The sequence below is a fragment of the Myodes glareolus genome, chromosome 3 (genome assembly GCF_982192425.1).
Source record: "Myodes glareolus chromosome 3, mMyoGla1.1, whole genome shotgun sequence".
Taxonomy (NCBI): Eukaryota; Metazoa; Chordata; class Mammalia; order Rodentia; family Cricetidae; genus Myodes; species Myodes glareolus.
This window is the reverse complement of record NC_142028.1, coordinates 28,446,003-28,461,694: the sequence shown is the minus strand read 5'-3', so window position 1 is coordinate 28,461,694 and position 15,692 is coordinate 28,446,003. Positions and strand designations below refer to the sequence as shown.

General features: G+C 44.7%; 1 protein-coding gene across 1 annotated transcript; it reads left to right on the top strand.

Moving 5' to 3' along the window:
* The first annotated feature begins 503 nt into the window (after nt 1-503).
* Nucleotides 504-15,249, top strand: Necap1 (NECAP endocytosis associated 1). The gene is made up of 8 exons (XM_048444285.3): nt 504-643; nt 8,928-9,028; nt 9,172-9,276; nt 10,039-10,120; nt 10,836-10,944; nt 11,400-11,580; nt 13,093-13,195; nt 13,627-15,249. Exons 1-8 carry the CDS (start codon nt 549-551, stop codon nt 13,673-13,675), a joined length of 825 nt encoding a protein of 274 aa, XP_048300242.1. The 5' UTR covers nt 504-548; the 3' UTR covers nt 13,676-15,249.
* Nucleotides 15,250-15,692: the final 443 nt, after the last annotated feature.

Sequence of the window (15,692 nt, the reverse complement as noted above, 5' to 3'; positions counted from 1 at the left end):
ACTGCTCAGACCTCATTGTGTGTGGCACATCAGAGTCTTCTTATGCTGGGGAATGCTAGGTAACTTTTCAGCACTGTAATTGGGGCCCGTTCTAAATATGATGGAGTCACTAACCAAATCTACAAAATTAAAAAAATCTACAAAATGTAAAAGGTTACATTTATTAGACTGTGCTTGGGACAATTTCTTATAGTATGAGAACAGACTGGGAAAGCAGAGATTCATTTTGTTCAACCTCTGTTCTACCTTCAGTGACTTTTTTCTTTTTGTTTTGGCTAAAGGAGAATTGAATTTTAATTTTCCGCTAGAGATCGAGCCCAAGGCCTTGGCAGACAAGTGCTCTACCACTAAGCACGCCTTTGCCATGACTCAAGACGGCAAGCCACGCCCCATGAACGTTTCTACGGTTAAGCAGCACTCGGTTTACTGGCGCCGCCCAGAGGTGAAGCGCAAAGCCGAGCTCAAGCGGAAGTGACGCAGCGGAAGCCGTCGGCCCACTCAGCCCGCCCACGCCCGTGCCCCGCCCCCGCGGCGCTAGCGGAGCCAAGATGGCGACCGAGCTGGAATACGAGTCTGTGCTGTGTGTGAAGCCTGACGTCAGCGTCTACCGGATTCCGCCGCGGGCCTCGAACCGCGGCTACAGGTACTGAGCCGGATCTGCGCCCACCGGTGGGGGGCACGGGTGTGTCTTTGGGCAGCACGTTCCGGCCCGCGCCGTTGCCTCCGAGCGGTCTCCTGCCTAGCCTACCACCTAGGCTGCCAGCGTCTCTCCCCACTTTTCTGTTTTGCTGGAACTGTTAATTTTGTTTTATTTTCTTGCTGCCTTCTTGCATCACTCCACCTGTCCTCCCCACCCCCCCTTGGGACTTCGTCTGCTCCTCGTCAGCCGCATCCATTCATGCCTGCTCCATCTGTTACACTTCCTGCGACCTTTGGCTTGTAATCCTCCACGCGCGTTTGCACACGCACACAGCGCGCGCTCTCTCCCGCTCTCCTCCACCCCTCCCCCATACTCCCAGCGCACGCAGTGATGCTGTCCACTGTTTGCATGATATAAGGATCTAATTTAATTTACACTGTTGTCATTCTCGCCAAGTGTCATCCTCATTCACCATTCGGATTTTCCTTGAGGTTTTGTGTGTGTGTGTGTATGTGTGTGTGCGCGTTTGTGTGTGGGGCGAACGTTAAGCTCCTGTTTTCCAATGATTAGCCATTGCGTTTCTTTTCATTTTGTGTGTGTGTGTGTGTGTGTGTGTGTGTGTCCACACTATAACTTTTGATTATGTAGGGATTTCTGCCTTCCTTCCTCCTGGTCACCTCTCCTATAGCTTTTCCAGAGTCAGCGAGGCATTTTTGCCTCATAGGGCCCGATACCCCTGTAATGCAGCGACTGAGGGTTTGAGGATGTAGGATGCTGATGGGATTCAAAGAGAATTCATTGAGATTTTGCTGAAAACTGTTGAGTCTGCCCTGGACAGTAAATAGCTTTATGATTTATGAGCCAATCTCTTCACTTCTCCAGGCCTTAGTTCTCTCATTTGTAAAGTAGGAAAAGTAACATATGCTGTGCACGTATGTACTTCCCAGGGTTTTGTTTCTTTTTCTGTGCTTTTTTCATTTCTCTTTCTCTCTAGTTTTGTTTTTTGAGACAGGGTTTCTCTGAGTAGACCTGGCTGTCCTACAGCTCACTTTGTAGACCAGGCTGGCCTCACCTCATCTGTCTACCTCTGCCTCCCAAGTGCTGGGATTAAAGCCATGCACCACTGCCCACTAACAGGGTTTTGTTTCTTCTTCTTCTTTTTTTTTTTTGTAAAGTTTTTTTGGGTTTTCATACACACACACACACACACAATATTCTGTCCGTGTGTATGCCTGCAGGCTAGAAGAGGGCACCAGACCCCATTACAGATGGTTGTGAGCCACCATGTGGTTGCTGGGAATTGAACTCAGGACCTTTGGAAGAGCAGGAAATGCTCTTAACCACTGAGCCATCTCTCCAGCCCCAGGGTTTTGTTTCTTTAATAATGTATTTGTTTATTTTATATATGTGTATAGGTGTTTTGCCTGTATGTATATATCTTGTACTCATGGAGGTCAAAAGATTGCATCTGATTTCCTGGAACTGGAGTCATGGATGTTTATGAGTCACTAAATGGGTGCTGGCAACTGAACCCTGATTGCCAGAGCAAGAGCAACAGTGTTCTTAACCACTGAGCCATTCTCCAGCTCCCTCACAGGGTTTGTTTCTCCCTCCCTCCCTCCCTCCCTCCCTCCCTCCCTCCCTCCCTCCCTCCCTCCCTCCCTCCCTCCCTCCTTCCCTCCCTCCCTCCCTCCTTCCCTCCCTCCTTCCCTCCCTTTTTCCCTCTCTCTCTCTCTCTCTCTCTCTCTCTCTCTCTCTCTCTCTCTTTCTCTCTTTCTTTCTTGCTGACACACCGTCATGGCTTTTCTCTTGGTGTTGTCATTACCTTTACTGGAAAGTTATCTTCTCCACAGCTCCATTTGCTTCTTCCTCAGAGGTTCATTCATCATTAATCGGTACTTGTGTTTGCAGACCTATGCAACGGGCCCATGGGTTGTATCCTTTGGCAGAGGTAGTTTTCAAGGCGCCATCACTGAGACTTGGCATTGACTATGAATGAAACTCAGCATGCTTCTTGATGGTAGTCACAGGTACTATTTCATGACCCCATCGTATACATCGCCATCTGTGAGATGCTCTACCTGACCCATTTTGATTTAGGGCAGCTCTGTGTGAATGTCCACGGCACTTGAGGCTTGCTTCCATCGCTGCTCTAATGGCTGGTTTCGTTTCCTGTTCTCCAGCTTGAAGGCTGTTAAATATTGTATCTGTGTGCGCTAGCAGGACCAGCACAGTGTCTGGCACATAGTGAGTACTCAGGAGATGCTTACTGAAAGAAGAAATTGGGGGTCATCTTAGCAGGCCCTTACTGTACCAGCTGAAAGCCCGAGTTTGATTCCCCCCAATCCAGGTAAAGGGAGAAGGAGAGAAGTAACTTTACAGACTTCTGACTGCCACAAATGTGCTGTGGCATGCCTGTGCCACACACATGCAACACCATACACACATGGATAGTACATTAAAAAAGAAGAAATTGGGAGTATGTAACCAACCCAATCACATAAGCTAACAATGACTGTACTACTAAGTAAACTATCTCGTGACTTCTTTAGGGGTTAAGACTTCCAGAATGATATCATTCATTGAAGTCCTCTATTTTCCTTTTACGTAAAGTCTTTTACACTCCCCTGCCCCTATCTCCTGCCCCCATCCCCTGTCCCCACTCCCTGCCACCAGCACCCCCTCTGGCCTTCAGCCCCTGCCCCTGCTCCCAGCCCCCCCCCCTCCGCCCCCGCTCCCAGCCCCCACCTCCCAGCCCCTGCCCCCTTCTATAGTCTTCGTTACTTCCTAGTTTAGTCACAGTCTTTATCCTCTCATCAGGCCACTACATTGTCCCATCAAAGCCATTTCTTAATTTTTCTTTTTCCCCTTTATCTTTGTTTCCTATGCATATTTTGACATTTCTTATTATCTAATAAACGTTCTATCATTGTTTACTCTTTTTCTTTGTTTTGTTTTATTTTTCGAGACAGGGTTTCTCTGTACCTTTTGGGGCCTGTCCTGGAACTAGCTCCTGTGGACCAGGCTGGCCTTGAACTCACAGAGATCCGACAGCCTCTGCCTCCCTAGGTGCTGAGATTGAAGGCGTGCACCCCCACCGCCTGGCCTCATTACTTTTACAGAACAGTGACTGAAAAGAGAAAAATGAAATTCGAAGCTGGGAGTGGTGGTACACATCTGTAATCCCAGCCCTTGAGGGGTGGAGGCACATGGATCAGGAGTTTAAGGCTGTCCTTGGCTACTGGAGGTTCTGTCTTAAAATCTGAAACAAAAACAGGTCTAGAGAAAAAGACTCAGTGCTTAAGAGTTTTCTGTTCTTTGTAGAGGGCCTAGGTTCAGTTCCAGCACATACAGTGGGAGGCTCAAAACTACTTGTAACTCCGGTTCAGGGGATCTGAAACCTTCTGACCATCACAGTCACCTGTACATAAAGAAAAAAAAAAAACCCAAACTTTTTACACCCCTCACCCCCAAAAACCACCACAAAACAAAATAAGTTTAACTTTATTTTGTGGGAAAGTCACATCTTGAACTTTGAAGATGAACATACTGATACTTAGTATGCAAGATATGCTCACCTGGTTGTCATAAGAATGTGTGTAATGTATGCATGTAATGTATGTAATGGCATGGAGTAGATGTGTGATGGCTATTACCTTTCTTCATTCCCTCTCCTTTATAAATTTTGATTGCTAAGGTAAATGAAAAACTGTGAGATTAGTTTTATTTATGTTTTACATAGGATGTCCCAGTGAAACCCTCTGGCTCCAAACTTCCAGAGATTTACCTGCCTCTGCTTCCCAGTTGGTGGGACTTCAGGCTTTTATCCACACCTGGCCTATGAGGTTTGCATATAGTATCGTTAGGAGACCAGCAGAACCAAGAATTCTTTAGTCTTGGTTTTGGAGAGGGAGAGGAATTAAGGATCAAAGATGAAGAAAATTGCTGGCATGTATCTATTTATTTATTGAGAATTTGTTAACTATTTAAAGGTACTATATAAACAAGATAAAATTACAAGGTTCCTGTCCAAAGAAATACATCTAATATGCTTGTTCCTAATATTTCCCATTTATTTTATGTCTGTCAGTGGTATGACTGCAATAAATAATGATTTATTAAAAAAATTAATAGGAGCAAGCAATATAGCTCAGTGGGTAAAGGTGCTCGTTGGCAAGCCTGATGACCCCAGTCTGATTCCTGGGACCCACATGACAGGAGGCGAGAAGAGTCATGTAAATTGTCATCTAACTTCCACTGCATTTCATGGCATGCATATACCTCCACCCCAGACAAACAAACAAGAAAGCAAGCAAATATAATTAAAAAAAAAGTGAATCCATTAGGACTTATAGGATGTTCTAATCTGGATCAGATTCTGGTACTTAAGAATCTTTGAAGGTAGAGCATCGAGGAGGGGACGACAGGGCTGACCTTACAGTCCTGCTCAGCTCTGATGAGATGGGGTCGCATGATGGAGCTCTTACCTAACATACTTAATCCTGGGTTTGGTCCCAAACATTGCAGTGATAATCCTCTGGTTTTTGTTAAGTTTTCCTTTTAAATTACTGTCTTACTAAACTTTCTCTTGTTCAGATAGATGGTGTTCTGTCTTTTGTTCTTGTTTTGAGACAGGGCTTTAATTTTGTAGCTCAGGCAGGCCTCACACTCTTGTATTGCTGAGGTTTCCCTTGAAGTCACACTATTCCTGCTTTTAATTCCTGAAGGACTTTAAGCAGCACACCATCCTTTCCAGTCTTTGGGTTCATAAGAGATAAATTATTAACGTATTTTCCCCTTTTCCGCACCCTTAACAAAACATCTAAATTTAGTGTTTTGTAGTCTTGGTTATAAGTAATATGTTAGATTTTACTCAGGTGCATATAAACACGGATAACAAGTGTCGCTTGGGTTTTCAGATGGTTGGTAAACAGTGGTATTTACATTGCAGATGTCTTTCCTGAACTGTGCTCTCATAAACTCAGCTGTCTGCTCCTAGACATCTCAATGAAGCCTACTGAAAATGCAAACTCCATCAGCCCAGACAGAGTCCACAAATAGCCTTCCTTATTTTAGTCAGTGTCGCCTGTTTGTTTAGGCTGAACAGTTTGGAGTTCTCCTTGACCTAACGTTAGCTTCAGAAACTGCTACTGCCTTTACTTTATAGTTGGTGGCTTCAGCTCCCTTCTCTCCCAGGCCCTCTCTGACTCACTTTAGCATTCTTAACTAATCGCCTGATTCAGCCGTCACAGCCCCACATCTCTTTCTCACAGCAGACAAAGTAATCCCTGTAGGATCCCAGGACTGGGTCACATATCTGTCTAGAACCTGGACCAGCTAATTTTCACTCAGTGTAAGAGCTGCAGTGCTTCTGATGGCTTGCAAGGTCCTGTATGGTCTGGCTTTCTTTTTCTTCACCCAGCAAGCATACTTTCACCTTTCAGCACCTTTGCAGGAGCTCTGTGCCTTCAGTGTTTCCCCTCAGGCACCCAAAGGGAACCTTCACCTGTCCTACCTTTTTTAAGTGTCTCCTGAGCCGCAGGCTTTGAACCAGGCTTACAGTGTCAGGCCTGAATTCCTTGCTATGGAGCCGGCCTCAGATCCAGTCTAAAAGCAGGTGGTTGTCTCCATGACCTATGTGCCACCTTTTAGTCCATGTTTCTGCCCAACATTGAACCTTCTTGGTGAGGCTACCTGGACTCCTCCTTTTTGGTGTTGTTGGGAGTTGAACCCAGAACTTGGTGCATACTAAACAAGCACTTGACCACTGAGCTTTGTTCTCAGCTTCCTGGTCACGCTCTTGAATCCTGTCCCCCATTGTCCTCCTAGACCTTCTTAGCTGCCTCTACGTTTCTTTCTCACCTTAACCTAAGATACTGATAGTATTATTTATTATGTTTCCTTTTTGTTGTTTGCCTTCTGTTTGAATGCAAACTTTCTGAGGGAAGGTTTGTTTGCTGTTATATCCTGCTGTTATATAGTGCCTCCCACTTAGTAAGTACCATGTAAACACTGGTTGAAATCAATGAAAGATATTATATGGTTAGTGATTTTGGAAACTTCTGTTACCCAGACTATTTCATCTAGCAGATGGACTTTATTCCCTGAGTAATGAAGCATCATTGGATAGAAAGTCATCTCTAGGTAGGAGAGTAGCTTCATAGGAGAAATTGTAGTTTTAGAATTTTTTTGTTTTGTTTTTTTGAGATGGGCTTACTATGTAGAATAGGGTAGCCCTGAATCACAGAGGTCTGCCTGCCTCTGCTTTTGAGGACTGGGATTAAAACCATACACCTTGAAATCCAGCTTAATTTTTATTTGTTTGTTTGCTTATTTATATCTATCTATCTATCTATCTATCTATCTATCTATCTATCTATCTATTCATTCTGGTGTTGGGGATCAAATTAAGAGTCTCATAGTGAGGACCAAAGCAAGACTGGAAACCAGCTGGGCAGATTCCAGACTCTGCATTTCTCTGTCTGATGTCAAAATGCTCAAAATGTTCTTCAGATCTCCAACTCAGTTCAGCATTGTTGATTGCAACACACTTCATTCTCTTGGGCTGGCTCCAGCTCCTGTTAGCAGCTTTCCTCGGCAGGTGTCCCGTGACTCTGCCATCTCTCATCTTGGGTTCTCTAGGGCAATCCAGACTTCAACTTCACAGCTTCATGTAATAGCTCTTTACTAGGCCTCCATTCACTGACGCCCCTCACACATTCCTGGCCTAAGCGGCTTTCCTTAGGCATGGAGGCAAATTCCATGGCCCTGTTCTTCTGTCTTTAACTCCAGAACCACAAGGCTGAAGTTGCCAAGTTCTGCTTTCTTTTCTGTCCTTCACTAAGCATGGCTGTCTTGAAACTCGCTCAGACTCAGAGATCTGCCAGCCTCTGCCTTTCTAGTGTTGGGTTTAAACGTGTTTCCCACCACACCTGGCTCTAAGCTTTTCTTCGGTTCCATTTCACGAGCTGAAAATTTAGCTGGGTGGGATCGTGCCCTGAGGTCACCATGCCTATATTCCATTTTTTAATCCGTTTATCTCCTTGCACACAAAACTTACCTCCATTCTACTTCCTGGGGCTCTTTTTTACCTCAAAATTTATGTTTTATTATTTACCCTGGTCAGCTTGCTTCTTTTCATTATAGATTTTTATAAGCATGAAAACTAGTAACCGCACAACAGAGTCTATACGAGGCTGTTTTGAGATTTCTTCTGTCAGTGGAATTAATCCAAAACTCTTCACTTTAGCCTCAGGCAGATTCTTTGGACAAGGGCAAAAGGCAGCAACTTTCTTCACCAAAATAACACAAAAGCTTTCTCTAGGCAACATGCTAAAATTCTCCTCTGAAACCTCTTGAGTGAGCCTCCGACAGTTGAGATCACTCTTGGGACCTCTGTCTTCCATGCCTCTATTAATATGGTTCATTGAGCAGTGCTTAAGGCATTCCACTGCTTTCCAAACCCAAAGTACCAGAGTCAGGCCAATCACAGCAGTACCCCAGTCTGTGGTGCCAACTCCTGCCTTAGTTAGGGTTTATATTGCTATGAAGAGACACCATGACCATGGCAACTCTTGTAAAGAAAACATTTAATTGAGGTGTGTTGTTTACAGTTTCAGAGGTTTAGTCCATTATCATTGTGGTGGGGAGCGCGACAGCACCAGGTAGACCTGGTTACTGGAGAGGGAGCTGAGAGTCCTACATCTTACAGGTAGCAGGAAGTTGACTGAGACACTGGTGATATCCTGAATATAGGACACCTCAATGCCTGCCCCTACAGTAACATACTTTCTCCAACAAGGCCATACCCAGTTCAACAAAGCTATTTCTCTTAATAGTGTCACTCCCTCTGAGATTATGGGGGCCAGTTACATTCAAACTGCCACAGGGTTTCTTTGTGGAATAGCCCTGGCTATCCTGGAAATTGATTTGTAGACCAGTCTGTTCTTGAACTCACAGAGATTCACCTGTTTCTACCTCCCTAGTGTTGAGATTAAAGGCCTGTACCACCAGGCCCGCATTAGACAGTAGAACATGAGGCCTCAGGTTAAAGGGAGTTTGAGTCATTTCTCATGATTATTTAATTGACAGAAAGAACAGGCCTCTAGCACAGGAAAACAGTGAAACCCCAGCATCCAAGAGGCAGAGGCAGGTGGGTTTCTGAATTCAAGGCCAGCCTGGTCTACAGAGTGAGTTCCAGAACAGCCAGGGCTACACAGGAAGCTCTCTCGAGAACTAATAAAACAATAGCAAAACAAAACAAAGAATTGCCTTTTTCCTTTCATAGGGCGTCTGACTGGAAGTTAGACCAGCCTGATTGGACTGGTCGCCTCCGAATCACTTCAAAAGGGAAGATCGCTTACATCAAACTGGAAGATAAAGTTTCAGGTAAGCACCAGGCGCCCTCAAACATGGGAGTGCTGGGCTGCTGTGCTTTTGTCACCCGCAAATCGGAACTGGCATGGAAAACACCGGTTAATTGGAGTTAGCATTTCTTCTGCTGCTCAAGGAGCTCTCTTTCTTGCTGTTAGGGGAGCTCTTCGCTCAGGCACCAGTAGAACAGTACCCTGGTATTGCTGTGGAGACAGTGACAGACTCCAGCCGCTACTTTGTGATCAGGATCCAGGATGGTACTGGTAAGGGAGCTGGGGTTTTCAGTGGGGTAAGGCCAGGAAATCATGAGTGCACGCTAATAAAATTGTGTCCCGTTACAGCTCTCGTCCTTTGGTACCTTGTCTTCCCTCATCAGAGTTACTGTGGTTATCAGAGGAAAGACTAACATTGTATAGATGTGAACATCAGTTCAATTGAGTTTAAGTTAAATTAATCACAACACTTATTTAGCAATAGAGAACATGTTATAATTGTTGTGGTGGCTCTAGATGGGGTTATCTTGGATTATCCATTTGAAGGGCAGTAGTTCTCAGCCATTTATATTTATTTATTCACTTACTCACTCGCTTATATATTTATTTATTTTGATAGAGTAACCATGTTGTAGTCCTGGCTAGCCTTGATCTTGCAGTGTATGCCAGACTGGCCTTAAACTGAGAGATTGGCCCACCTTTGCTGGGCTTAAATACATGTACCACTCACCACGCCCAGTCCCTTCATATTTTTTAATAGGTTGGTAATCAAAGACAATAAATACTTTTGGCTTTGTGGGTCAAGCTGTAACTGCCGCTCCCTGTTTGGTGGTTGCAGGGTGAAGTAGCCGCAGACACATCTGTCCGGGTCGATGTGGCTGTATTTCTGTTAACTTCTTGTTCAGGCTCATGCTGTAAAAGTCTTACCTTTCGGCTGCATGTTATCGCCGAGCAGATTTTAGCAGTTCATGTGACATGATCGGCAGAAGTCGCCATAAGGAACATGTATTCTGAAATTGCTCCTTTTCACAGGCCGAAGTGCGTTCATTGGCATTGGTTTCACAGACCGGGGGGACGCCTTCGACTTTAACGTTTCGCTGCAAGATCACTTCAAGTAAGTGAAGTTTGTCCTTAGATTTCAGGGTAAATAAATATGGGGCACGGGGCGCTGGGTACTGCTGCTGAGTGGGGTTTCTCTTGTCTGTCTTTACCTTTTCCCCTGTGCTTGTTCCCGTCTTTCCGTGCGGCCTGTAATATATCTTGGATCCTTGTGCGGTGGTTTGTGTTGATGCTCGTTCATAATCGTGGGGAGTTTGCACTTGCTTTTAGAAAGTGTATGTGTGTGGGGGGGGTGGCACACAGCAGCAGTGTGCCTGTGCATGAATAGGTGTGCCAGTTCTGTCAGTTCACAGCCGATGTGCTCTGCCTGTGTTTCTTCAGCCCAGCTGAGTTTGGCATAGCTGCAGTGAGCAGCACCGAGCGCCACATCACTCCCCATCTCTAGGACAGGGTAGCTCTCTTTATTGCTCAGGACTCTGGAATTTAATGCCCAGAGATGGAACCTGTAAGAACATGGTAGCACACATGTCCTGTGGGGCAGTGCCCTGCCGCAGGGCTGGAGCTGCTGGGAGAGCTGCACCTACCATGCATTCCGTATCGCTCTTCAGTCTGAACCCAGCTGGCCTCTCTGGGATATTTTTTCCTTTTTCTCTCTCATGTCTTATGGGTCCCCACTTTGGAATTCTAGTTCATCTGAGTGAGATAGAGTCAGATTTATGTCAGATTCTGCTTCAGGGAATTCCAAACTGAGATAAATTATTTCCTCAAAGGTGGGTAAAGCAGGAAACTGAGATTTCCAAAGAATCTCAGGAGATGGATAATCGTCCCAAGTTGGATTTAGGCTTCAAGGAAGGACAGACCATCAAGTTGAGTATTGGGGTAAGTGTGATTTCTTTATTTTTATTTTATGCATATGGTGTTTTCCTGCATATATGTTCATGCATCATAGCCCAGAAGAGGGTGTTGATCCTCTGAACTGTAGTTACAGATGGCTGCTCTGGGTGCTGTGGTGGTGCTGGGATTCAAACCTGTGTCTTCTGGAATAACAGCCAGTGTTGTTTACTGCTGAGCCATCTCTCCAACCCCTGTTTTCTTTTGGGAGACAAAGTATCACTGTATTGCCCTGGTTGACCTGAAACATGCTGTGTAGATCAGGCTAGCCTTGAATTCACATATTCGCCTGCTTTTGTTACCAGAGTGCTGGGACTGAGGTGGTCTGCTGACTGAGTATCAGCTTTGTTTTTAAAATTATTTTCCTATTATTCTTTAGGTCAGTGATCTCTCTCTCTCTCTCTCTCTCTCTCTCTCTCTCTCTTCTCTCTCCTTTCTTTCAGAACATTACAACCAAGAAAGGAGGTGCTTCTAAGCCCCGGGCCACAGGGACTGGAGGACTGAGCTTACTCCCACCTCCACCTGGAGGCAAAATCACTATTCCCCCACCATCCTCTGTTGCCATCAGCAACCACGTCACCCCACCACCTATTCCAAAAGCTAACCATGGAGGTAGTGATGCAGGTAAATCTAATATAACTCTGAAAATAACTTATTGAGTAAGGCAGTAATCCAATTATCCTGTTTGGTTTTTTTTTTTTGTTTGTTTGTTTGTTTTCCTTTTTTCTTTTTCTTTTTTGGCTTCTCAAGACAGGATCTCTGTGTAAGTCCTGATGTCCTGGTCACTCTGTAGACCAAGCTATCCTCAAACTCAGAGATCTGCCTGCCTCTTCCTCCCAAGTGCGGGGATCAACGTAGTCATCAAAGGAGGAAATGTAAATGAAATAGCTTAAAACTTGTGACATAAAGCTGAAGATTAGTTTTTTAATGAGACTTTATTTTGAGAATTAGAGATTCATACACACTTATAAGAAATAATGAAAGGAAGTAGGTGTGGTACACACCTCAAATCCCAGCCCTTTGGAGGTGGAAACAGTTCTATGATTCGGAATGACATAACTTCCATGTCAGCCTGGGCTATTGGGACTTGGTCTCAAATTAAAAAAAAGAGAAAGAAATAAAAGAATCTTGTGTGCTCTTTGTTCAGTATCCCTTACCAATGTCATCTTATAAAACTTTCTTTGACTGTCAATCAGGAAATTGACATTATCTTCTAATCTTATGCAAGTTTCTCATTCTGTGTGCATGTGTGCATAGGTAGGTACCTTTGGTCTTGTGCAGCTTTGCCCTGTATAGGTTCATGGATCCGTTGTGATGGTCAGGCTGCAGAACAAGTCTATATCACTTTCTGTCTTTTACTTTAAAAGGTTTATTAATATTAGGGTTTTTTTTTTTAATTTTTGAGATGAGGTTTCTCTGTGTAGCCCTGGTTGTCCTGAAACTCACTCTGTAGACCAGTCTGGCCTCTAACTCAGAAATTCTCCTGCTGCCTCCTGAGTGCTGGGATTAAAGGTGTGTGTCACCACCATCCAGCTAAAATTTATTATTTTTAATGTGAGTGCAGGTGCCTAAGAGGCATTGGGCCCCTGGAGCTGGAGTTAGAGATAGATGTGAGCCATCTCTGGGGCTGGGAATAGAACTTGGGTCCTTTGGAAGAGCAACACTTATGTGAGAGAGAGTACTCTTAACCAATGAGCCATTTCTCTACCCTCACTGTAAGGATCTTTGGTGTCACCCTTTTATAACCATATCCCTGTGAGCCTTCCTTCTCCCATCCCTGACTATTGGCAATCTCTCATCTGCTTTGTGTTTATATAAAGTTACTGCTTTAGGAGTGTTAGCTAAGTGGAATCATACAGTATGTAAACTTTTGGGAATTGGCTATTTTCACTTAGTGTGTGTGAGTCTCTAGAGATACACCCCAGGTTGTCCTACATGTTGAGTTTTTTCCTTTTTATTGCTGAGAATGTTTTTACTGCAGTGTTTTTAGCCATCTCCAGTGTGAGCGATTATAAAAAAAAGTTGCTGTGACCTTTGGGTGTAGGTCTCTCTGTAACATCCCCCCCCCCCCGTTCAGCTATCATTCAGGTGTAGGTTTCCCTGTGAACATATGATTAAACCACTCCTTCTGTTCAGATATTCTTTTAGATTTGGATTCCCCTGCTCCTGTCACGACTTCAGCACCAGTGCCAGTTTCTGCAAGCAGTGACTTGTGGGGAGACTTCAGCACTGCATCCAGGTAACGGGCACAGTGCACCCAATAGCCTCTCCCTTAGGGTGTAGGCCAGTGGTTCTCAACCTTCCTAATGCTGTGTCCCTTTAATACAGTTCCTCAGGTTGTGGTGACCCCCAACCATAAAATTATTTTCATTGCTACTTCATAACTGTAACTTTGCTACTGTTAGGAAGCATATGTAAACATCTGCTATGTGACCCCTGTGAAAGGGTTGTTCAGCCCCACAGGGGTCATGACGCACAGGTTGAGAATCATCTTGTAGAGGAATGTGTAGTCAGGGAAGCAGCTGCCATCATGTGGGTTTCAGTGTGAGTTCCCGGGAGGAACTTGGGAAGTGGAGTTGATGTGCAGAGCAGTGTCTTGGCAACTCGGAAGTGACTGGCCCCTCATACTGACGTGCTGCTGTGGCTTCTGTCTCCTCCCCTGTCCTGCAGCTCTGTTCCGAACCAGGCGCCACAGCCGTCCAACTGGGTCCAGTTTTGAGTGTCATTGGCAAGATGTTAAGGACACACTTGAAGAATAAATGACCTCGAGGGCACCGTTCTATGAAGGAGCTGAGGGACCGCTTCATTTCCCAGAACCAAAATCAGTGGACAATCTTTTTCCATAGCTTCTCTGTTGCTTTCAGGCTGGATTATTTTGTTACCTCTGTGTTACTTGCTGTATAAGCCAGGAGACCACCTGCTGTTTCCTGCTCACATCCGAGACAGGGGAGTAGTGGAAATGATCACACTGACCGACTGTGCAGAGTTCAGAAAGCCACCTGTGAGAGTGACCTCTGACATATGTAAATTCTTGAACTTATTTCAGAATCATCTCATTATTCCTGTGTATCTGTTTGTGATGCCCTAGTTAGCAATTTCAGGAGAGACAATGCCTTGTAACTGTCTTTCCCATAACCCGAGACTATAAATGGGCAGACTGGCCTCCATACTTACCACGTTAGGATTTTCATGAGGGTAGATTTGGAGAAAGCCGTATCCCTGCTCTCTTCTTCTGTAAGGCCTCCTTCAGGCTTACCCTATTCAGTGAGCATCCGGTGAGCCACAGCATCACCGCCTTGTGTGTTTACATCTTTTCCTTTGATGAGAGGCTCGGGTTGGTGGCACCCCACGGTTTTCTGCGTGTTGAATAGTGCAGCATCTTTGACGGTGGCTATTTCTGAGATGAAGGAAATGAAGACTGTGCTTTCCGAGTTGTAGTCCGCAGACGTGTTTCTGCTGCATTTGAAGCATAGCATTAATTTTTATTCACCTGTGTTTGTCCTAAGGTAAGCGTTTTAACTTGATGTGTGGAGCAGAGAAGCGGAAGCACTTAGCTCTCATGCAGTACCACATGCCTTGCTGCCTGGTCTGGAGCCTTGTCATAAACATTTCCTTTAGTCCATTTAGCTGGGCCATGGAAAGCTGCTATTAGATAATTGTCAGTGTGAAGGAGGCTGCGCCACAGCTTTATCTGTGACAGCCTTAGCCCCAGACTTTGATACCCAGCTAGGATATCTTAAAGCAAGTTTCCGTCCTATCACTTCCCCATCCTCTGCCCACCATTCCTTTTACAATACTGTGAAGAGGGTCCTGTTCAGGTCAGTGGGTACTGTCCGTTTTGTGTGCTGGGCAGTTTGAGGATGCGGATGGAATGGGAGGATTTACCTTCTGGGAGCACCAGTTTGGATATGTACATTCTGGCTGAAGAGGATTCTTATATTTAATCTCAAACACATTATTTCCTCCGGATATTTTTCTTAGCTTTTTCAGACTTGGGGTCCATTTGTTCGCATTGCCGTCCCCTTTCCAGGCAGCTCTCTCTGTGCAGAGCCATGGCAGGATACTTAAGATTCCAATAAGAACACTAAGAGGAAAACATAGAAAATATAGTGACTATTGGGAATCCTATTTTCTCAATCTTCCTCCATTTTGTGTTATTTGTATTCTTAAGATGATAATATATTATGTATTTGAATTGCTGAAAATTGAAAATGAAGTTGAATATATATGTATATAAAGCGTATGCTGTATTGGTGCAATAATGATAATTAAAGATATGAAAAAAAGGTTTTTTTCATCTTTTGGTTTATGTCCTATCTCTCTACCAGTGGTAGGAATTAAACCCAGGGCTTTGTGCGTGCTAGGCAAGCGATTTGCTGCTTAGATACATTTCCAGCCCTGTTTATCTTTGTAATTTAACGGGCCTAGGACAAAAGGGCCAGTAATAAGAGGGCACATGCACTTGTCACTCCTTTTAAGAAACAGGATTATGGCAGACATTTATCATTCAACCCCTCCCCTTTAATACTTACTGTCCAGGACCACTCAACTAGAGGAATACAGAAAAGGGCCTTGATGGTCACAGTACCAATGATACTTTGGATATGGCATAAGAAGCACAGACACAGAAGTAGCTCAGGTGATAGGTGCTTCTGAGTGTGCACAGAGCCTGGGTTCAGGCCTCAGCACCACGTGACACTGGGCATGCTGGTGCATGCCTGTGATCCCAGCACTTG

Coding starts and splice junctions, on each gene's coding strand:
- Necap1 (XM_048444285.3), top strand. CDS start 549: ATGGCGACCGAGCTGGAATACGAGTCTGTGCTGTGTGTGAAGCCTGAC. Junction 10,945..11,399: donor CCATCAAGTTGAGTATTGGG/GTAAGTGTGATT, acceptor CCTTTCTTTCAG/AACATTACAACCAAGAAAGG. Junction 11,581..13,092: donor CCATGGAGGTAGTGATGCAG/GTAAATCTAATA, acceptor CCTTCTGTTCAG/ATATTCTTTTAGATTTGGAT.